The 23,187-nt window shown below is 32.7% G+C and overlaps 1 protein-coding gene, 1 non-coding gene and 1 pseudogene across 2 annotated transcripts; 1 reads left to right on the forward strand and 2 right to left on the reverse strand.

Annotated features, from left to right (window-relative positions):
* Window positions 1-2,760: 2,760 nt before the first annotated feature.
* Window positions 2,761-5,244, reverse strand: LOC114759786 (UPF0481 protein At3g47200-like). Its single transcript, XM_028949340.1, has 2 exons — window positions 4,657-5,244; window positions 2,761-3,935 (listed from the first exon to the last, which is right to left on the reverse strand). The coding sequence occupies exons 1-2, from the start codon at window positions 5,242-5,244 to the stop codon at window positions 3,126-3,128; spliced, it is 1,398 nt and encodes a 465-aa protein (XP_028805173.1). The 3' UTR covers window positions 2,761-3,125.
* A 6,054-nt stretch (window positions 5,245-11,298) lies between these two features.
* On the forward strand, window positions 11,299-19,404 carry LOC114758983 (ribonuclease 3-like protein 3; annotated as a pseudogene).
* Window positions 19,405-22,815: 3,411 nt separating this feature from the next.
* Window positions 22,816-22,887, reverse strand: TRNAD-GUC (transfer RNA aspartic acid (anticodon GUC)). The gene has a single exon. It is a non-coding gene; the product is annotated as a tRNA-Asp (tRNA).
* Between the last annotated feature and the right edge of the window lie 300 nt (window positions 22,888-23,187).

Genomic DNA, 23,187 nt, shown 5'->3' on the forward strand with positions numbered 1-23,187 from the left:
TTTATTATTCAGTAGTATTTTTATTCTTTGGTCTGGTGCAGCTGGGTCATCCTAAACTTGCACCAAAGACATCCACTGTAAAATTTCTTTCCGAGTTGCAGACTACTCGTTTATGAATTTCTTTTCGGAAAAATGTGTCTAATTAAAAAAATTCTAGTAGATGTTTTAAGTGAGCAAGCGTTACACTTCCTTCTGAGTTAAGGCTGCGATTTCAATCCTATTTGTAACTTTAGGCCGCTGGGATCTGTCAAAAATATATTTACTCCTTCGGTCTTTTATATAGGACTTAATTGTTGAGTTAGTTTTGGTCCTAAATATAAGACCTATTTCTCATATTTATCAATTTTTTTCTAAATTACCCATATAGATATTCCTTCAATCATAACCAAATAGAAGAGGAAGAGGGGTATTAAGAAAGATGATTATGATATTTTAGGAAAAACATATCACATTTCTTATAATTAACTAATTTATCTAATTTCCTTAATCTAATCAAATTAGTGAAATGGGTATTATATTAAGGATCGGAAGAGTATATGAAAAAAAAAAACATCATGGGAAAGCATTGGGACACAAATTTTCTTTGTCCCCCTAATTTCGCATAGCCTACCTCACTTTTCCAAGTTTTCACCACATGACTTCACTTTGCTTAACTATGGACTCACCATGACATTATATCTTGTTTGCTTTGATAATATTATACATACTCCTCTGATTCTATTTATAAGGCACTTTTAACTTGTTTCACACAGAGCAAAAAAAATCTTAAACTTCATTAATTCTCATTTAAAATTTAATAACTTTCCAACTTTATCCCCATTTAATATATATTATATTTCATGTAAACAAAGTCAACACAATAATAAATTAAGGGTAAAATTGTACATCCACACAAAAAATTTCTTTCAGTGCCTTATAAATAGGATCAAAAAATACCCTATCTCTGTTTTATAAATAGAACCAGAAGAGTACATACATAATCGCGTACGTGAATATTTTCCAATCGTCAAACAACGTGGCGATGATCAGCAGGTTTAACTTTTACTTTATGTTTGTGAAACTACAAAAAATTTAATCAATTATTATGCAGCTAGGAACGTTTGTTTCCTGTAAAAAGTAGCATGCCCATGTGATTGTTGAGATTTAATTTAAAATAAGCGGGTAATCTTTCGTGCATTCATAATTTAATAGTTTAACCACAATCTTAAATTGAGAATGTTTTAATTTTATATAAATTTATATTTATATTTTAAATTGACTGATATATATATATATGTTTTTATTATATAAGTAGTTTTCTAGAATCAAACATAACGCAGAAAGTCTTTTTAAGCTTTAGAGAGACCAAAAGAACATTATTTTTCAGACGAAGTTATATTTTTTGCCGGCGAATAAGGTATCTGGCTTAGCTCATATAAATAATATGTTTTATTGTAGATTTTATATTTTACAATGATCAATGGGAATGAGACAATTCATTAATATAACATCATCTTTTTTGTCTGCCAACTAACATAACATGACCAGGCATTATCCTACTTTATTAGTTTATTTCATCTTAACAAAGTAGTAACTACTTTAATTATTATGGATATAGAATTTGAGAAAATAAAAGGAAACCTAGGCCTATAACAGGCTAAAGTTGATTTGAGAAGATAGAAGGAAACCTAGGCCTATAACAGGCTAAAGTTGATTTGAGAAGATAGAAGGAAACCTGTTTGTGTGTGTGGGTGCGGGTGTAACAGGCTACAGTTGATCTTTCCCTTGGTGCACTTTATTCTTACCTTCCTCTTAAAAGAAAGAGCCGTGCTAGCTCGTTAAGAATTTTTTTTTTCCGGTGAATCAAAAAACAAAAAACTGGCTAAGATTTCAATTAAAAGAAAAATGGTTAAAAAATTTATTTCTCAAAGATGTCTAAAAACTCAGGTTTTTGAGTGGATACTGGATATAATTTATCTTTAGCAGGCATAATTTTTTCCCCCTACTATGTGCGGCATATCTTTAAAAAAGACTCGCATCCGCTGAAGATAAATTGTACTTGGGTTCTCAAACATATTTCGAATACTTTTAGATAATAAATGTTGGAATGGAGGATGGTTTTTTAAATCAATATTCTCGCCATTAAATCAAATGGATGCATAAAAGAAAACTAATAAAAAAAAAGTATAGTGATGATTCATATCTACGATAATGGTTTCAACTTTTTAGAGGTGAGCATCACAGAAGTGGGGCCTCCATCATGTGTATATCATTTTTGTTACTTTAAAGGAAGTCACTTCGAGAATCCTAACTTAATTTAACATTCATTGTAATTTTATACATTTATATGATATGAAGAAGTATATTGGAGAAGAGAACGAATGGATTTCCAAACTTTATTCGTTGATCAAGAGAGACTAATAGACCAAAAAGAAATTGAAAAGAAACAAAAGGGTGCAAAAAATACCCATAAGTTTTTGACTGAAGTACACCCACTGTCATAAGTTTTTCGAAAATATAAAACTACCCATAAAGTTGCAAAATCAGAGGAAAAATGACAACGTTGAGTTTGTTTAATGATTGTTACTTTTTGTGATAGGGGCTGCACTAGTAGCCTATCCCTGGGTGGTTTAGGATCCAATTCTGGGGATTAGTTTTTTTACGAAGCCAGTGTGAGATAGTTCAAAAAACTCTTATCAAAATTATCCTTAATAAATGTCATTAGTTCGAGCCATTTGTTTAGTTAGTTAAAAAAGTTTTATAATTTGCTCGGGATATAGGATAAAAATATTATTACTTAAAATAAAACCTGTTTTATATTAAGGACATGTTAGAAGTACTTGTACTAACGATCATAGAAAATATAAAGTTTGACATTGCATTATATAAAGAGCCATTTGATTTGAGACAAAAAAAAAAAAAAAAACAAAGTAGTCTGGACTTAATTAAGGAAAATGGATACAAAGAGATCATATTCATAATTAGAACCAAATCGGACACAAAAGGGACTACATGGTTTATACCGAAAGCAACTTAAATCCTTCAGAAGATGCTTTGCGCTACCAATAATTATGTATATTAATATTTCCTTCATATTTTCTCTCCACTTTTTTGCATAATCACCACAAGAAAATCAGAACTCCAATTCAAAAATGAGGTTGGGGTCGTCGTCTTGGAAGAAATGGCCCAGCTGGAGGAGGAGATGATGAACTAGAGCTGTCTGGTTGATAGAATTGAAGAATGGTATACACAGTCTGAACAATAGTCAACACAAACAGAAATATTGCAGCAGCAAGAGACAAAATCGCCCATGGATTTCTGAAGTAAGTTTCAATGAGATTAGCTCTCCACTTATTCCATGGCTTCTTGCAATATCTACACACACTCACTTGCACTATATCCAGACCTCCTCCTCCGCGATCAACAGAAACATCCCTAGACAGTGAGTTAAAAAGCTTGGCCAAAGCTTTATCACTTCCTAAAGCATTCTGTACAATCCCTTTTTGCTCCAAAATCACCACGTCAATCTCCTTGTCGATGATGTTATCCATGAAGAAGACAAACGAAGAAACCTCGTTGCCTGCTCCTACATGCATGCGTTCGAATGCTATGAGGTTCAACAAGGTTGTCTCTGTGCAGTCATCGAGTATTATTGAAGGGATTCTGAGGATTCCGCCATTGAAGGAGACATCTTTGAGGCTGTGGGTTCTGCTTGGCTTGAAAGTGATGCCAGCTTCTTGAAGCTCTCTTGCAGAGGGAATGATGATTTCGTCGTCTTCTCTGTGTTTGTTTGATTTGATTGGTTTGGGAATGATTGTGGGGTGAGTGGCTTCATGTTGAAGGAGGGATTTTCTGTAGAGATCTAAGATGTGTAAGGATTTGCCAAAGCTCTTGAAGATTGGAGTTGTGCTGGGCCAAAAGAATTTGAGGATTAGCTTGTTCAACAACTCTGGATCCTATAATATAGTAATGGAACAAAATGAAAATGAAAGAGATTTGTGAATATATAAATCAATTTCTTTATTTTAACAGAAAGTGTTAAAATAATTATTTAAAAAGCTATTCGAGTCAGGTGAATAACTTCTCAATTGAGGATCGTTTTAAATAACTGATTACTTGACAATGAAGATGAGAATCTTTTGGCATAAATAAGAAAAAGCTTGTATCGCTCAAGCTCATCCTTTCTTTCTTTGTTGTTGTTGTTTTTTTTTTTTGGTCACAGTTCCTCAAACCAATCTATTTAAAATCATTTATAGCCTTTAAAACAAAATTTGGATCTCTCAATCTACAAAGTGGGACGCAGGTGACAACAATAGTGACAGATAGGTCCTATTTCTTCTTGCATCTTTCCCATGCTAGATTAATTGTTAAGTAATTAAGAAAATCCAAAATCCACATGGCACTTCTCTTTATCGAAATGACATAATACAAAACATCATAGTTAAAAATGATTTTGCAGCGACAAAAACATCAATCCATATCACTGTTTCTCACAAATTGTCACTAAAAAGTCTCTCGATGGGGTTAAAATGTTGTAGCAGAAGAGTTGCAGAGAGACGAAACTGGTTGAGTCAACCAGCGCTAGTAAAAGAAAATGAATTAAATATAAGATAGAATTTAACATAATTAAAAATGCCCTAAACATATATAACATAAAATCCACAATTAAATAAATACCTCGGCTTGGTTTCCCTCAAATTCGATCAGTTTCTCAAGAACCATCATGGGAATCTGATTCTCGAGCATAAGCATATCACGTTTGATATAGGGTATAGTATAGAGTCTTCCATGGCAACTGAAAATGGGATCATTCTGTGCATAATCACCATTATTATCGCAAAATGCAAATCTGAGAACTTCAAGCATGAAACACCCATCAACAATTATCATTTTCAAGAAGCTATGAACATTATTATTCTCGTTCTTGTTCTTCCATTCCAGTGGCTTGTAACAATCCCTCAAGTCGTCTTCGACTTTGGCCATAGTTTTGATCAGCGACTCTAATGGCTTAGCACACCTTCTCAGAAAGTGAATCAGAGCTCTTTGCTTGTGCTCTTCCATGGCTACCAGATGCTTCTTCATGTGGTGATATGGACCAAACGACACCGTTTGAGGGTTGTAAACCTTCTTGTTCAGGTCTGCAACACAGGAAGGAATTGCATAAATGCAATGCTTCTTCCATTTTTGAATCTCCATTGAAGAAGATTCGTGGTTCTTCAGCTTCTCGTTGATTTGAACCACCCACTGATCAGTTTCAAAATCCATTTGTTTGATGGTACAGTTGCTCTTTCTTCTTTGAATCTCGAGATGTGTTTATAGTGATCTCTTTGCATGTAAAGAACGAAACTTGTATTCTTCTCTTGAAACAAATGATTAAATTAATGTATTCATGATTTATTAATCTACTTTACGTTCTATGATTCCTTACTTGCCACTTGTTGGTTGTTAATTATTAATTGGATTCTTAGCCGGTAAGATGAAGATAAGAATAAGTTTACCAGCTGCCCTATCTAGCACTCTATATACCAAGTTTCTCTTTTATTTTGTGATCTTGGAAGCCCAAAAAGCATTAAAATTCTCGTCGTTTTGTTTTTTTCGTGGTTGTATGAAATAAAATAGAAGTACTCTGCGTAATCTAACAATTCATTAATACTAATATAATACTGTAATACATGTAGTGAAACTCTATATGTATATGTATAATCGCTGGGGTACGGAAACTAAATAATCAGACACCATTCTAATTTATTTCATTCCAAAATCAAAGGCAATGAACAGGTTAGTTCTTTTGGGTTTTCGAAATGCAGAAAGCATTAAAGATAACTTGGTATATAAAAATGCTAAAAACGGCCTTTAATTTCGGCGGCTAGTGAACCTGTTCTTAACTTGGCGTTAGAAAAAAGAGTAGAGCGTCCAGGGCTAAGAATCCATTTAATTTGGAACCAACAATCAGCAAGAAAGGAATTTTAGGACGTAAAATAGATTGATAAATTATGATTATATTAAATTAATCATTTACTTGAAGATGAGAGAAGAGCACAGGTTTATTTTCTCTCTTCACAAGTAAGGAAGAAATTAGAGATCGAACAAATGGATTTTGTAAACAGATGAGTGGGTGGTTCAAATTAACAAGAAGCTGAAGAGCCATGAATCTTCTTCAATGGAGATTCAAGGACGGAAGAAGCATTGCATTTATGTAAATTGCCGCCTGTATTTCAGACCTGAACAAGAACGCCTACAACCCCTGGCCAAACGGTGTCGTTTGGTCCATACCACCACATGAAGTAGCTAGCATCTGGTAGCCATGGAAGAGCACAAGCAAAGAGCTCTGGTCCTCCACTTTATGAGGAGGTGTTGGAACTCCTCATTAAAAGTATGACCAAAGCGGAAGACGACTTGAGGGATTGTTACATGCCACTCCAATGGAAGAACAAGAAAGAGAATAATGATCATGGCTTCTTGAAGATGATGATTGTTGATATGGGTGTTTCATGCTTGAAGTTCTGAGATTTGCAGATTGTGATAATGATGGTGACTATGCAGACAACGATCCTCTTTTTAGTTGCCATGGGAGACTTTATATCATATTTTGTCGCACTTTTTAGAAGTAATTCTTTTTAAAAGTAATTTTATGTGTATGAGGTAAGTATATGAAAAGAGCTATACGTGATTTTTTTTTTTTTGCCAAATATACATTGATTTATGTGAAAACACTTATTTTAGGTGATTTTGGAGTTTGTCAAACTCCCCCATGTGGAGTACTCAAACAAAAGTTGCCAATGACCGGAAAAAGTGTTATTGTTATTTGCTAAACAAAAAATATTGATACCTATATAAAAGTTGTGAATGACTTGAAAAAGCGACTTTATTACTTGCTAAATAAAAATTATTGATACGCATTAAAATATACTCAATATATTCACAAAAACTTATACTTAAAAACTTAGTCTTTAACATATAAACATATATATATTTGCATTATATTAATAGTGAAATATTAGTGGCCTGATAGTCATTTTTAATTTTGGCACAACTACCCGGCAGTGATGGGATCAAATTCTATCACAAAACCTTTTTATGCAAAAAGCTCTAAGAGAGGTACCCATATTCAGTATTTGACAATGTCTCGAACAGGATTACGTCAAATAGAAGGATACCTATGCCTACAAAAAAAGAAAGCTCTTTATAGACTGCTAGGTCAAAAATTAAATTCTCTATATATGGTCCTTATTACAAGTACTTTTAACATGTCCTTCATATAAAATATGTTTTCCTAATCATTTTTGTAATCTTATAGTCGTAACAAATTATGAAACCTTTTGGCTTCTAATTGTTGTGAATATAAGTGGGTGTATCAAGAGTAAAATGTCATATTGCTCAAGAGAGAGGAGATTCAAGTGTATATAAACTATCTCACATTTTTAGACTAGTGAATGGACCTAGAGGAGAAGAAGAATCTTGGGCGACGGCCCGATGGAAAAAAACTCAGTTGAAAACTGGCAATTTTCCTCTGGTACACAAGTTAAGAAAGTACTTGGCACTTTTTATAGAAAACTTTTGCAAATGGGTTAATGCTTGCTAACGTCTAGAAAATCAATTTTGAGTACCTCTAAAGTTTACAACTGAAGGTTTAAATAGTGTTTATTGTGTCAATGTCTGAAACCAAAGATTTAATTGTGTTTATTGTCATACGTGTGGTGTCCAGCATCCAAATGCTCCGTGGCCCTATATAAAAGGATTTGGGACTTCGGTACACTAGCTCTTGAGTTTTCGAGCACTCATCCTCTCCCCTATGATTTTCTCCTCTCATTCCTTTGCTACTGAGTTACATCTGTATTTTTGTTGTTCTGTCATCTTGTTTGCTGTAGGAGGGGCTCGTTTAATCCTGGACAACATCTCATCGACTTTACCTTTGGTGAGGAATAACTCTTAAGGGCAGCGTCCCTGCCACGATTTTGTGTCTTCAGCACAACTCCAACCAATTCACTATCCAGTTGTTTCAACGATCTTCTAACACTAATTAAACAAATGATTCCAACTAGTCACATTTGTTGAGAAGCAAACACAACATGCAACTTTTGAAGTGAGTAGGGTGACAAGCTAATTCTTCAATGCTAGCTAACAGAAAATGGTATATATTCCCTTGAATGAGTTTGGCTACTCATCACTCTTAATGAGAATTTCAAACTCATCAGATCTAGACAGTATAGATTTGATCTAGATAATCCAATTTTTTTTTAAATAATTATTTTAATGGGTATAGAATAAAATAAAGATAATCTCACAATTATAGTCTTTACAAAAAAATAATTTTTATTTAAAAATAAATAATTAAAAATATTAATTTGGACGGCCCATATTGCTTAGGATATTAGGTGTCAATTTCTTTCCTTTGTGCTAAATTTGGAGCAAGGAACAGGCAAAAACTACTGCCTTGAAAAAAAAAAAACTCATTACGTCATAAGATATCAACGTTGGATCTGAATCTATTGAAAATTCTACAAATAAAACGAATGCATAACTTTCTATCACTATTTAAAATCCTATTTTAAAAAACTAAATTTTCTTCTGTGACGTGATTTAAATTATACTAGCTTCTTAATATAAGAGCTAGTTGACTAATTTGAATAGATTAAGAAAATTAGTTAAGTTAGTTATTTATAATAAATAGATTTGTGTTTCCTAAAATATCCTTACTAGTAATATGTATTAGCTAGAAATAGTTAATTACTATTTGATAAAATTTTTAACATATGTAACGACTACAAAACATGGATAAATATGAAATACAAAGTAAATTAGCATTTTATATTTAAGACCAAATTGAATGTCAAATTAATTCTTATATTAAGGATAAGAGGTTGTATTTAAATTATCCTCTGGCCTTTTTTTTTTTTTTTAAGTTTTTCAGATTATATATTTTTAATAACTAGTCATCCTATTTCATATCCTTTCATATCCTTTACCCCTTAATTATACTCAACTAAAACTCACCCGTGTCATTTATCCAATCTTTTTTTCTTAAGGTGGCTTCATTAACAATAAGTCACGTTACTATGTATATCGTGATTAATGTGATTTCATATGGATTTTATATTTTTAAAAATGGATATAAATTTCATATTTTATGGTGAACTTCTTGAGTTTTAGAGAGAAAATAATCACAATAATAATAAGGTTTGATCATCCAAACGCTTCAATCTTTTATTTTATGAAATAAATTACAATTTTTAAATATAAATAATTAATATTTTATAGATTCACATACAATGCAGAGAATTCTAATAAATTAAAGAAATAGTTAAAAAAATTAAATTACTTGTCCGTATGGAAAAATTAATAGAGAATTCATATATATTAACATTCTACCTCATTTTATTTACAGAGTTATATAGGGCCACGTAGTGATTATAGTTAAGGAGCAAAAATTTATATAATCCTTTAATATAATTAATTTTATTTTTTAGTACAGGAGCATCGCAAATTTTTCAATCACATTTGTTGTCATTTGATTATGTAAAAAGATTAAAATTTAATCATGCTTTGTCAACATTTAATTTTTGAGTGACCATTTAAATTTTCGAAAATATTTAACAGGGTTAAGATTAAGAGGCGGAAAATATAATTTTAAATTTAAGGGACTCAACTAAATCTTATGTGAAATTAGCGGACCAAACTTATATTTTAGCCTATCTTTTCTAAATCATAAATTCTATTTTTAAGAAAAGTGGCAATTAAAGATAATTTTATTTTAGAATTTGCGTATATTAAAATTAGAAACATATTATAATAGAATAATAAAATAAGGGAAAACTAGTTTGGAACTTCTTATAATTTTTATTAGTTTGGAATCAGGTGTTTGTAATTTTTTTTCTTTTTACTAGATCCTTTAACTTTCTCCTGTTATATAGGTCCATTAATCCCTACAGTTAAATAAGACAAACACTGTTATAACTTTCCATTAAATCTTCTCCCCACCCACCCCCATTTGCCCACTTCACTGTTCCTTCCACGGTAAATATCATTAGGTAGTACATCGAGTATGCTTTGCAAAAATTATAGCATCTGGTTTGGTTCAGGTTTGAAGGCCAAGAAGGAAATGTGTTCCTGGGTCATGTCCATATAGGTCACAAGGGTAGGGGAGGAACACAGGGAATGAAGGCGAAGCAAAAAAAGAGAACAAAGCAAAGAACCTCAAAATGTGGGTTTCATACAAAGTTCATTTCTTTGAACTTGAATTACTAAAATAGAATATTCAGAGTCCAGACTAAGGGGAAGCAAATTTGAGATAAGAGGATTGCAGAAAATAGAGGAACAAATGAGAAATAAACTAAATCCAACAATAAAGTAAAGATAAATTCTATAACTAGCATGGATTCAATTTAAGAAACCGTTTAAAGGTAGAGAGACTTGCGCAGATCCAGTATTCAAAAAAAAAGAAGGAAGAAAGTGGAAGTGTGGAAGTATTCAGATGAACAAGTGGGATGCAGCTGGAATTCGAGGTGTTTTCTCAAGTTTGATGGACGAGCTCATACTACTCATATCAATGAGGTCGTGAGGACGGCAAGGAAGGAGAAGATGTTGACGGAAAGTTATCATGGTATTTGTCTTGTTTAACAGTAGGGATTAATAGTCCAAATAGGAGAAAATTAAAGGATCTAATAAAAAGAAAGAAAACCATAGGGACCTGATTTCAAACTGACAACAACTATAAGGACTTCCAAGTTAGTTTCCCATAAAATAACGTGAAATCTACACATTTCAACCTTTTCGTTTATCATATCAGTATTAACCACAACTTATGATAATATAAACAAAACTTAACCAACGAATTTTAACGTTAAAACAAATTTGAATATCATATATTTTGCCGTCTTCTAGCTTTATTATCTTAAAACAATTAATATTATCAATATATGCAAATTCACCAGAATTTTTTATGTTTGTAGAGTGGGTCCCTGAGGATCAATGTGTAGATTTCAACCCTCTTTTTTTTTTTTACCATAAGAACAATTAGACATCCAAGCCGTGATCTTTCTATTAGTTAATGAAAAAGCCCAATACAAAAAACTTTAGAACAATTAGAAAATTACAAAACTGAAACCGTTCGTTTTCCACCCACAGAATTTAAAGAACTTAAAGAAGGATATACGCAATCTTTGGTCTTTATCCAATTCAAAAATCAAACAAGAAAAATTGAAAGTTTATCGTAGAAAACCAAACCAAATATAATTTTAAATTCCTAATCCAGCTCTATATATAATCCTAGACACTCGTGAAAAAATATTCTGTTTCTTTTAGACTTTTCCAAAAGTCACCATGGAACAAGAAGCTCACGATGAACAAGAAGCAAGAATTATTATAGAATTAGCAGCTTCAACCATGGATCCTCTTCAAGATCAACCACCACCAAAAAACCTAGACGAAGTTGAAGAGATTCTTGGATACAACTTCAAGAATAAATGTTTATTGGAAGAAGCTTTCACACATTCGTCTTAGGGTGTGTTTGGAGAAAACCGTGGTTTGGAGTGATTCTGGAGAATAGATTCTGAGAATAGATGTGGAGAATAGATTCTGAGAAAAAGTGAGAGAAGTGAGAGTTTGGATAGTTATTACCAGAAGTGCTTTTGACATGTGGAAATGACCAAAAAGGGTATAAGTTAATATGATAATTATATAATGGATAGATTTTATGATTTATTTTGATTTGAAGAAATAAAATTGTTAATGAAATAATTTTTACTAACATAATTAATAATATATAAGATAATATAATTAATACATAATTAATATGTGTACATATATTATAAAACATAATATTAAATATGTTTATAGAAAAATGATTTTTTTATAACAGAAAAATATTAATTTTGTTTAAAGATTGTAAACGTGAAATCCCATAACATTTTTTCATAACTACTTTTTGTAAAAACATACTACATGTATAATAACCTCTGATGTTTAATACAATTAATTAATTAATTGTCACCACACATATATATTCATAAAATATAAGAGTGAAAAATATTTTTAGAGAAGATGAATTATTTTGTTGCAAAATAGAATAAACACGTCTTAAAATAATTTATTAATTATTCAAGTAAGTAATAATTAGCTTGAGAATATAAGGCATAATATTAATAAGAGAAATATAAATAAAGAAGTGTCATAATCATTAAGATGATGCATCGATACAAAGCATTTGTAATAGGTTTTGTTTTTAACTACATATTACAATCTATGATAAAAGGAAATAAATAAGACATGACTACTATCCTCGTATTGAATTAACAAGTTCGTCTCTTATGCTGTCACGAACCTGAGCCATGTAAGATGAAGATTGAATTGATGAATGTATACGTGAAAATCTAACCCCATCATCATCATCTTCTGCATAAGTACCTTCTTCTTCCAACTGAACGAATCCAGGATCAGTAATAGATGTCGTTCTAATAAAATTATGTATAGCCATCGTTGCACAAACGATTTTAACTTGTGTTTCAAAATCATAAGATGGCATGTTTTGTAAGATTGCGAACTTTTTTTTCCAAACTCCGAAAGTTCTTTCAAATGTACTCCTTAAACTTGAATGGAAATAATTAAAGATTTCATTGTCATTTTCAAACCCAGATGTCCTTCGAAAATCAGGCAAATGGTAACGCTCCCGTCTGTATGGGCCGAGATATCCATTCGGTGTTGGGTATCCAGCATCCACCAAATAATATTTTCCTATATAAAAAATGAAATTATTGTAAATTATGTTTCTATTGTTAAGCTAAATATAAAAAAAATATAGGAAATAAAAAAATACCTTCAGGTGGATGGGGAAAGTTCATTGAAGGAGTTGTGAGGGCATGATCAAATATCCGAGCATCATGTGCGCTACCTTCCCATCCGGCCAAGACAAAAGTAAAACACATGTCCCAATCACAAACCGCCATGACATTTTGTGACACTGTTCCTTTCCTAGAGATAAATTTAGTTTGATCTGTTGCACTGACAACGCAGGAAACATGTGTGCCATCAATTGCTCCAATAGCATGTTTAAAAAAAGGCCAGTATTTACCAAACCGAATTTTTGTATGAACATGCCGGAATGTTGGATCTTTTGGTTTGATATTAGACATGGCAAGTCTACAGCATGCCATTAGGACATTATGAAAATGTCTGCTAATTGTCTCCCCTGAATGTTGAAATCTTTCTTGCTGCATTCTGCTACTAAGTGCATGCCCAACGGTATGTAAAAACATTGCAACTGATTCATGTATCCCTATATTTTTAGTTTCTTTTAGACCATGTTGTTGCAATTGTTCCACCAGACTTAAGAACACATCCCGTTCCATCCTAAACATGTTATAACAACGACTGGAGTTGCCATCTAAAACATCCCTTACCCATATGCAGCCTGTATAAGCACTTGTATGCCGAGGCTCCTTACACAAGTTCAAAGTAGCGTATGCACCAACCAATGCTGCAACTTTGTTAACTCTTTTTTTCCGTCCCTTAGCATGCTCTTCCACATGTTTAATTTCATCATCCATATTCGTTTTATCCTGTGCACATACACATAAAGTTTAGAATTCCTACGTAGAAATTACGAAACATTTATAAAAGTTACAGAGTTGTTTGATTCATATAACAATCCACTGGTCACATAAAACATACACATATGGAACTGTCTAATATAATAAACAAGTCATAAATCCCTAGTAAAATGCTCTAAAATGGGTAGAAGCTGTTCCTTCTGATCCTTCAGAGCTGCATACATTTCTCGTGCATCCTGCCGTTCCATAAGGAGTTGTGTGCACCGTCTAAAGAAATCAGGATCACTGACAACTTCAGGAACTGTTTTCAGGTGAGACAGGACTCCCCTAATTGAAACCTCATAAGCACGCGCTTCTTCTTCCAACCTTCTAGCTTCTGCTCGTGAAATGACCTCATTTCCACGCTCGGCCTCAGAAATATTTGTTTCAGCAATCTTGCTAATTGCATCCGCTATTTTCATAGAGGGAGATGTGCGTTTCTTCTTGACTTCACTCTTCCTTCTGACCCCCAGTGAGCTACTAGGTCGACTCCTACCTCTGCTTGTACCCCCACCACTGGTATCCTGTCTCAATTCAGTGTTGCCTCCACTACCTCCACTATTATCATTGAAGTTCACTGTGTTAAATTCCCCACTTATACCAGTTGGTGCACCTAAAATTTCATCACTATCTCCGGACCCTTCTTCCAAATCTTCATTCGGTGTTCCTTCACTTGGAAGTGTCATGGAAGAAGGTGCCCATGCTTGTGGTCCAGTTGCAGCCACACTTCCAAATAGTTGCGTCAATTCATCCCTAAATTGAAGTCCTCTTTCTCTGAATTTTTCGTAGTTTGGAACTTCCTGCACATTAGACACCAATAATATCATAAAATATTCCAAAAACAGTAAATATACACAAAACATTAACAAGTAGAGAAAATGTAAGATCAAAAGGTTCAATAATTACCCTTATTTTTCTCTCCCACCAATCATCAGTTGCACTGACAGTATTCCTTTCAGTATCCCATCCCAATCCTGTCTCACGAAGCAGCCTATCCCATGTCTGCCACTCCTTTCGTAGGGAATCATATTTATTCTTAAATTGACCTTTTTCATACACTCTTCCAGTTTTGGCAGTAAAGTTATCACCAAGAATATCCCAAGCTTTCTTTGTTAAGCTAGTACCTTTTCTTTCCCCTTGTTGCACAAGTTCAATGCAGAGGTCAATAAACACTTTTGTGGTTCGTAGGTCCCAGGAAGCTTTCACCGTATTCTTACGCATTATGCTATAGCACAATTATAACTCTTCAGTCATCCCAGGTTAATCAACTCAAAATCAATTGAAATAACAAAAATCATATTGTCTACTGTAATAGGTGAAAAAGTTGATCACATTTTAAATCTCAATTCCTTCCTACCAAACCAAGTGTGACAAAAATTAACAAACACAAAAAATTTCTAATTTTACATGGTTGGAAAAAATACACCCCCTCCTTTCTAAACTTCATTATCTGTTTTTACTTCAAAATACTAAAAATTTTAAAACGTCCAAAATAACATGTTAATTAAATAACATTATAAAGCACATTATTGTTTTTAAAAAATAACATGTTGCACAAGCCTTTCATAATATTTTTTAAAAATTATATCCTTATCAGATTTGTCAACCGAAAATAAAAAAAACTACCAACATAAACCTCTGACCAAAATACAAATCACTTCCTTCAATATATATACATGGATTTCAGTTGTGATTTCATTTTTCCTCACTCTCAAAAGTTGGCCATAAATTTATCAAAATCCTTAATACAACAATACAGAACAATACAATTCTTATCTCATCCCAAATCAGATCAACTCTTAACAAATAATGTTCATTATCACAAGTACTATCCACGGCAAAAAAAAAAAAAAAACCAAAGTCTCGACTTCACAGCTTCTTCTCCGGGGGAAATCTGGACTACAGCAGGAAAAACAAATTGCATTGAATTTATATAACAATTGCCAGACTTTCTCATCCATATACGTCCCCTGCCTCCAGAACCAGACATTGATTACCATAATTTGTTCCCTCTTTGTTTCATAAAATCAGAACCAATTTACCAAACGAACATACCATTTATAATCCCCAGCACATGAAGCTCAATTAAAGAAATCCAAAAACACGATAAACCCCGAAACAATCCATGGCAAAAACGAACAAGATCTTCGGCAATAACCATTGATCAAAATCCGCCGAATGACGCAAAGGAAGACCAAGGAATATCCAGACAACAATTATACATCGCTTGGATCCACTAGGCATACAAAGCTGAAATCGAAGGCCACGGTTCAAAAATAGAACCGAGAGGAAGCTTGCAATTGAAGAGGATATACAGCCAAATCATTCCAATTCAACATACCACAGTCAAAATACTAATAGCCACGGTTGAAAAAAAATTCATATCACTTCCGGATGACAGACCGAAAACAGAGGAGGGACCGAATTAGAACCACCGAACCAGAATCATAAGCAAGAAGCTGATAGATCAATGAATGGAGGAAATACGAACAGAATTTTGGGCAATCACCAGAGAGAGCTCACCGGGCGAACTGAAGAACGAAGATTGGAGACAGAGGATGGATGGATCGGAGCTTCCTTTGGTTTTGGCGAGCCGAGAAACGCACGACCACCCCTGTTTTCGCGAGGCCAGGACGATCTCACCGGTGTCAGTTTCAGAGCAGCGACGGCGAACACTCGAGCTGGCGAAGAGGCGAGCTGGCGATGAAGCACGGCCGAAGACGTGACCCGATGATGAAGCGGCGAAGAGACGAGCTGATGATAAGGGCCGAAGGGTCGAGCTTCGAGCTGAGTCCGATCGTTCGGCGAAGAGGAGGAGTGTCGGCCAGCGAAGAAGAGAGGGATCTGGGAAATTGCCTACCGGAGCCGTTGCTGAGGGTCGACCTTGAGCTGAGAGCAATGGTCGAGCTGAGGAGCAAGCTAATAACAGTGTGTCGAGCTGAGGAGCTGGTCGAGCTGAAGAGAAGAGTGTCGGCCAGCGAAGAGAAGAGAAGGATGTCTGAATTCAAAGTGTCGGCCAGCTCGAGAAGGTCTGGGGTGTTTTTGGAATCACCAGTAGGCGTGCCCGATTTTTTCCCACAAGCGACAATTTCCAGCTTCTGGTGAAACCATGGTTTCACCGGGTGAAACCATGGTTTCAGATGAAACCAAGGTTTGCAATTTTTTGGGGCCTGTTTGGGTAGCATTTTTCCCAAACCATGGTTTGGGCCCCCAAACCATGGTTTGGGGTGCTACCCAAACAGGCCCTTATTATTATACTACAGATAATAATTACAATGAAGCTGAGATAAAATGCTCCTCATTTGAGCGTTTAGCGTATTTGGGAGACGCTGTACTTAATTTGTTGGTCACCAAGGAGCAGTTCTTCTTGTATTCAGATTTTTCTTCGGGTCGGTTGACCCGGCTCCGAGCTGCCAATGTTGACACCGAGAAGCTTGCACGTGTGGCTATTGAGCATGGGCTACATTGTTATTTGTGCCACAAGACACGTCTTCTTGAAGAACGGGCAAGTTAATTTGTCAAATATATGTTTGATTTTAAACTCGTTTAGAATAATTTATAAGTAACTTTTCATTTATAATTTATAGGGATAATTAATTTGAAAGTCCTTATAGTTTTAATCAATTTTGAATCAGGTCCCTATAATTTTTTTTCTTTTTATCAGGTCCTTAAACTTTTACCTGTTTTTAATTAAATCCTTGCATTTATTTTTCTTTTTATCAAGTCCTTATAAGTTCACCTTATTTTTAATTAAGTCCCTAAATTTTTTATTCTTTATTTTATAAATTCTAATAGTACTATTCTATAAACATAAAATAGTATTTATTATTTAATATTAGTTTATAAACAATAATATTCTAAAAATAATAAATTATTATAATAATTTTTTTGCAAAAAAAATTAATTGTTCTAAAATTTTTTCCTGAATTAATTAATTATATTACTGATCTTTTATTATATAATTATTAATTTAATTATTAATATTTTATATTTCAGTATTAATTTATTTAACTAAGTTTATATTTAATTAATACATAAAAATTAAAACTAGATGGATCTGATTAAAAATTTAGTGAAATTATAAGGACTTAATAAAAAGAAAAATAAATGCGAGGACTTAATTAAAAACAAATAAAAGTATAAGGACATGATAAAAAGAAAAAAAACTATAAGGACCTAATTCAAAATTGGTTGAAACTACAAGAACTTGCGAATTAATTAACCCTAATTTATAAAATATAAAATAAGCATGTAAGAGGAGTTTATTTCGACTTATGTGAACTGTGTTTATAAGTATTTTTAAACACTATCTCAAACAAGCTTTTTATTAGTTAATAGTTACTCAATATACCATATTCGAAATTGGATTGTTTTTAAAGTGAATTTATGGGATTAATCTTTCTTTTTTCCAAATCTTTTCAACTTTTAATTTTTCTTTTATTTTAAAAAATATAAGCTTTTACTTTCAGGAAATCTAAATTTGTAATATACCTGAGTTTGATTAGTTTTTACTTGAACTTTTATTTGTTTGAGTCATTTTAAAATTGAGTATATATGGTTTATTTAGTTAAAAATTAAAATAAATGATTTATGTGATGGAAGCAGGTAAATGGTTTCAAAAAAGACATATTGGAGTATCCAATTCATTCGAATGGGCTTGTAGATGTTCCGAAGTGTCTTGCCGATTTAGTGGAATCCATTATTGGAGCAATCTTCATTGATTCTGACTCCAACGCTGACATTGTGTGGCAGGTATTAATTTTCCCCTTTCCTTTTACAATATCTAATTATAATTTATTATGTGCATATATCATATAATATAAATTATATATGCAATATTTATTGATGAACAAATGTGACAGATCGACGGCTTATCATATGAAGGGCTGAAGTAATAGAACGTGTGAAAACTTGGTGCCGGTTCTAACCATCTGTATTCCTTTTTACGAATAAATAAACACATAAAAATTATTTATATATCAACATTGTTGGATTTAGTAAAAAAGAGTTAATCTCCACAATGTAGTAATCAATGTTCAAATTCTTGCTAGAAAAATATCCAAATTTAGTACTTCACTGTGTTTCGAATATAATTGCCACAAATAAGAGAATGCTTGTGAGCAATAAAAGAAATAAATGAATTATATTATTTTTAATTTTTATTAATACTATCTTCAATTATTACTATAAAAGCTAGATAACTAATTTAGAAATATTAAGAAAATTAGTTAATTTGGTTATTTATTATAAATATGTATTGGTTTTTCTAAATTATCCTCTTTAATCATGTGCATCGGATGATTAGAATTATTTCTTGATAAGAGCCCTATGCAATTAATAGGGATATTTTACAGAAAGATAAAAGACAAAATAAATTGAGATCTTATATTTAGGATCAAATGCAACTCTCCAAGTAGTTCTCATATTAAGGACTAGAGGTAGTAATATAAAAACAAATATTATGTATATCATGTTAAAATAAATATTTGATAGATTATTTAAATTGATCGGGCAAAATGAAAGACATGAGATATTTTCACAGGTTTTTAGACGTTTGTTGGAGCCATTGATAGATGCAGAAACTCTAAAGACACATCCAGTGACAACAAAGCTGTATCAAATTTGCCAGAAACATAATTTGAAGGTTCAATTTAAGGATTCATGGGAGGATTTAAAGGCAGGGGAGGTTCTGGTCAATAATGAATGGGTTGGAATTAGTGGCGCTTGTCGTTCCAAAAAAGAAATCGCTTTTAATAGTGCTGCACAAAATGCTCTCAAAAACATTCCAACTATTTTGAGTATTAAACTCAATAATTCAACTTTGGATGAAATTGTGGATTAAATATTCTCGTGTACTTTATGTTCTTCGATTTCACATATATCAAATCATGCATTCCATGAGCATTGTCCGGTATATATATGCATTAACAAATTTAGTCTCATATTTTTACTCCATCACACTATGAATAATCTGCCAAAAAAAAAAACCAACCAAAACTGGTTTAAATATTACTTCCTTCATTATTTATAAAGTCATTTTAACTAAATTATGTTATTTAAGAAAATAGTTAAAATTAGCTAAAAGCAATAAACATGTGAAAGTTAAACTTTTGTTAAAAGTATATTCATATTTAATAGGGCAAATTTTGATAAGGACCGTAGATGGGAATTAATTTCAAACAACCCCCCAAAACTCTGAAATTTCAGTTAAGAATTCTGAAATTTCAATGAAGGACTCAGGGGGCAAACTGAAATTAATTACTGAAGCCATTTTACTGAAATGCCCTGCGAGCTGCATTTGCTGAAAAGGAAGAGGAAAGAGGGAAAAAGAAGAGCATAGTGTGTAAAGTAAACCATTTTTCCCAAAATTTTTGTTTTGTTGAGCATAGTTGGGTTGTGATAATTGAATAATGTAGAAATAAGTGTTTAAATGCATGGGTAAGTAGGTAGTGAGGGAGAAAAAAAAATCTAATGTAGCTTTTAAGTTTAGAGAGAGATTGTTATCTTCTTTGAAGTTAATAAACACGAGGTGTTAGTGATTTTTGAAAACTAGGTGAGGATGGGTGAACACTGACTGTAATATGTTGTTGAAGGAACTTAGGAAAGGAGAACTGAAGGAAAATGGGGGAATGTGCTAAAATGGGTGATATGAAAATGAAATGTACAAAAAATGGTAACTTGTAGTTGTGAAAATATGTATTCAGATTGTAAATTTGCAAATTAAAGTTGTGCAAGAAACTGGCAATTTAATGTTATGAAAACTGATATTTCTGTTGTAAACCCGCAAATTCCTATTGTTAATGCATACTGTCTATTATTATTGAAAGTTTATTGAAATTGATAGTTGAATGATGTGCAGCAACGGATTATAAATGGCTACTGGTGGCAGGAAACAACTATTTTGCATCTTGGAAGAAAAATTAGTATATGAAAGGAGTATTATAAGTAGAAGATTGATCAGAAAATGGATGATATATGAAGAACTACAAAGCATGGTAGCAAATGATGTTTGGCCAGGCAGTGGTCAATATAAAATGAAGTATATATAGTCTGTTTGAACAAGAAAACATTTTTGGACCTTATCGATGATAATGAAGTAGGACAATTAATTGAGTACAACGATAATAGTTGGCATGTTTATGTTTGCAACAATGAGAAAGACTTGAGGCAAGCGTCACAGTTGGACAGTGCACGAGAATAAGTGGACATATTTGGTGGTGGGTTGTAATCTTTTTCGTATAATGAATTGATAGTTGAAATATTTCATGATTGTACGTGACGACAAGCTATCCCAAGTTTTGTGCTAAAATTGGCTAGTAAAACTATAAATGTATGAAAGATTTTGTCCATTTATGAATGGATATATTTCTATTGTTAATTAATGTATTTGGTTTTGCAAATTCTCTAATTCCTGTTGTAAGGCACGTATCATTTTAGCACATTTCCTATCTCTTGTTGCTAATTACGTAAGTCCACTTATGAATACACGAGTTCCTATTCTAAATTTTCCAATGCCTTTTACAAATTGTCTAAACCTACTCGTGAACACACTTGACAGACTCTAGTGTGATGGTTTAGCTATATTTAAAAGAACACTTGCAAAAACAGGAGCCCCTATTGTAAACTTAGCTATTATTAATTGTTGCAAATTTCCTAATTCTAATAGTCAACATTTGCACTCAAAGTATGAAATTTGTGGGGGAAAATATATTATCATTACTAGACATGTAATAAACACATAGTATATAGTTCATTGCACTAAAAATGAAATTGGGGGTAATCCTTATGCATAAAAATTGACACATCCTTTGCTAATATAAAATACATCTTGAGTTGACAGGTCCCTCTTCAATTTTCTCTTAGTTGTGTTTGTATCTTTGCAAGTAGTTGTACAACAACTACCAACCGTGTATTTCTTGCATGAGTAATGAGTCATCATAGCAAGTCTGACCTCAGGGAACTGAGTTCTTTCTATTGCACAACATTAAGAACCATCAAACAAGGAACACAGTGGATTACAAGATTGAAATTTAAAAATAATACATTCATAGATAAGCACTTAATCAACTCATACTTCTGCAAAATAGTTGTTTTCCACCACCAGTAGCCCTTTATAATCCGTTGCTGCATATCATTCAACTATCAATTTTAATCAACTTTTAATAATAATAGACAGCATGCATTAACAACAGGAATTTGCAAGTTCACAACAACAATATCGATTTTCATAACATTAAATTGTCATTCTCCTGCACAACTTCAATTTACAAATTTATAATCAAATACATATTTTCACAATTGCAAGTTACTATTTTTCTACACATTTCGTTTTCATATCACCCATTTTAGCACATTTACCATTTTCTTTTCAGTTTTCCCTTCCTAAATTCCTTCAACAACGTATTACAGTTAGTGTTCACCTATTCTCACCCACTTTTTAAAAATCACTAACACCTTATGTTTATTAACTTCAAAGAAGAAGAAGATAGCAATCCCTCTCTAAAGAAGAAGATAATGATATCTCTCTAAACTTAAGAGCTATATCAGATTTTTTTCTCTCTCACTACCTACTTACCCATACATTTAAACACTCATTTCTACATTATTCAACTATCACAACCCAACTATGCTCAATAAAACGAAAATTTTGGGAAAGGCGGTTTACCTCACATACCAAACTCTTCTTTTTTTTCCCCTTTCTTCTTCCTTTTCAGCAGATACAGCTCGCAGGGTATTTCAGTAAAATGGCTTCAGCAATTAATTTTAGTTTGCCCCCTGGGTCCTTTAGTTGAATTTCAGAATCATTAACTAAAATTTCAAATTTTTTTAGGGCTATTTGAAATTAATTCCTATTTGCGGTCCTTAATCTAAATTTTTCCTATTTAATAAGAGAGCAAATAAGAAAAAGAAATACTAGTAATAAAATAAAGGATGAAAAAGAATGTAGTATGAAAAAAAAACAGAGAAGAGAGAATTAAAAAATTAATTAAGAGCAAAATTGATAAAAATAAATTTAATGTTCAAACACTTTTAAGCAGGATCTTATAAAAAAGATGAGAGGGAGTAGTATTTAATACTTTTTGCCAGAAAATAAAGTAATTCAATAAAACTTCATCCACGCATAAATCAAACTGATATAAATCAGTAAAAGAAAGTGAGCCAAGCTGAGAATATTATTTATTTATTTATTCTGAAAAAGACACAGCACCTTCGAACCTGCGAGGCCTGGGGGTCAAAAAAGGACCACAAAAACCGCCGTTGCCGGGGATCGAACCCGGGTCGTCCGCGTGACAGGCGGAAATACTTACCACTATACTACAACGACTTGGTTATTTGGGCGTGACTCTGCAAAGTTACTCCTTGCATAATTCCGCCATCCCCATATTTGGGAACTATATATTCTCATGCACGAGGTATAGCAACATTATAAATGATGACAGCCTCCATTTCTTTTGTTGAGCATCACACTCGAAGATGACGGTCCCCTACTTGGATAAGAAACAGTGTACGGACGTTCAATTCTTTCTCTAACTTCTGGCTCGATGAACTTGTGGCCTCTTGATATCCTATAAACCCAATAATGAACCCTAGAGGGTGATCGAAGAAAATAAGCATATACCTTGAA

The sequence above is a fragment of the Neltuma alba genome, unplaced genomic scaffold (assembly GCF_004799145.2).
Source record: "Neltuma alba isolate B1F8T4 unplaced genomic scaffold, ASM479914v2 tig00000084_pilon, whole genome shotgun sequence".
Classification (NCBI taxonomy): domain Eukaryota; kingdom Viridiplantae; phylum Streptophyta; class Magnoliopsida; order Fabales; family Fabaceae; genus Neltuma; species Neltuma alba.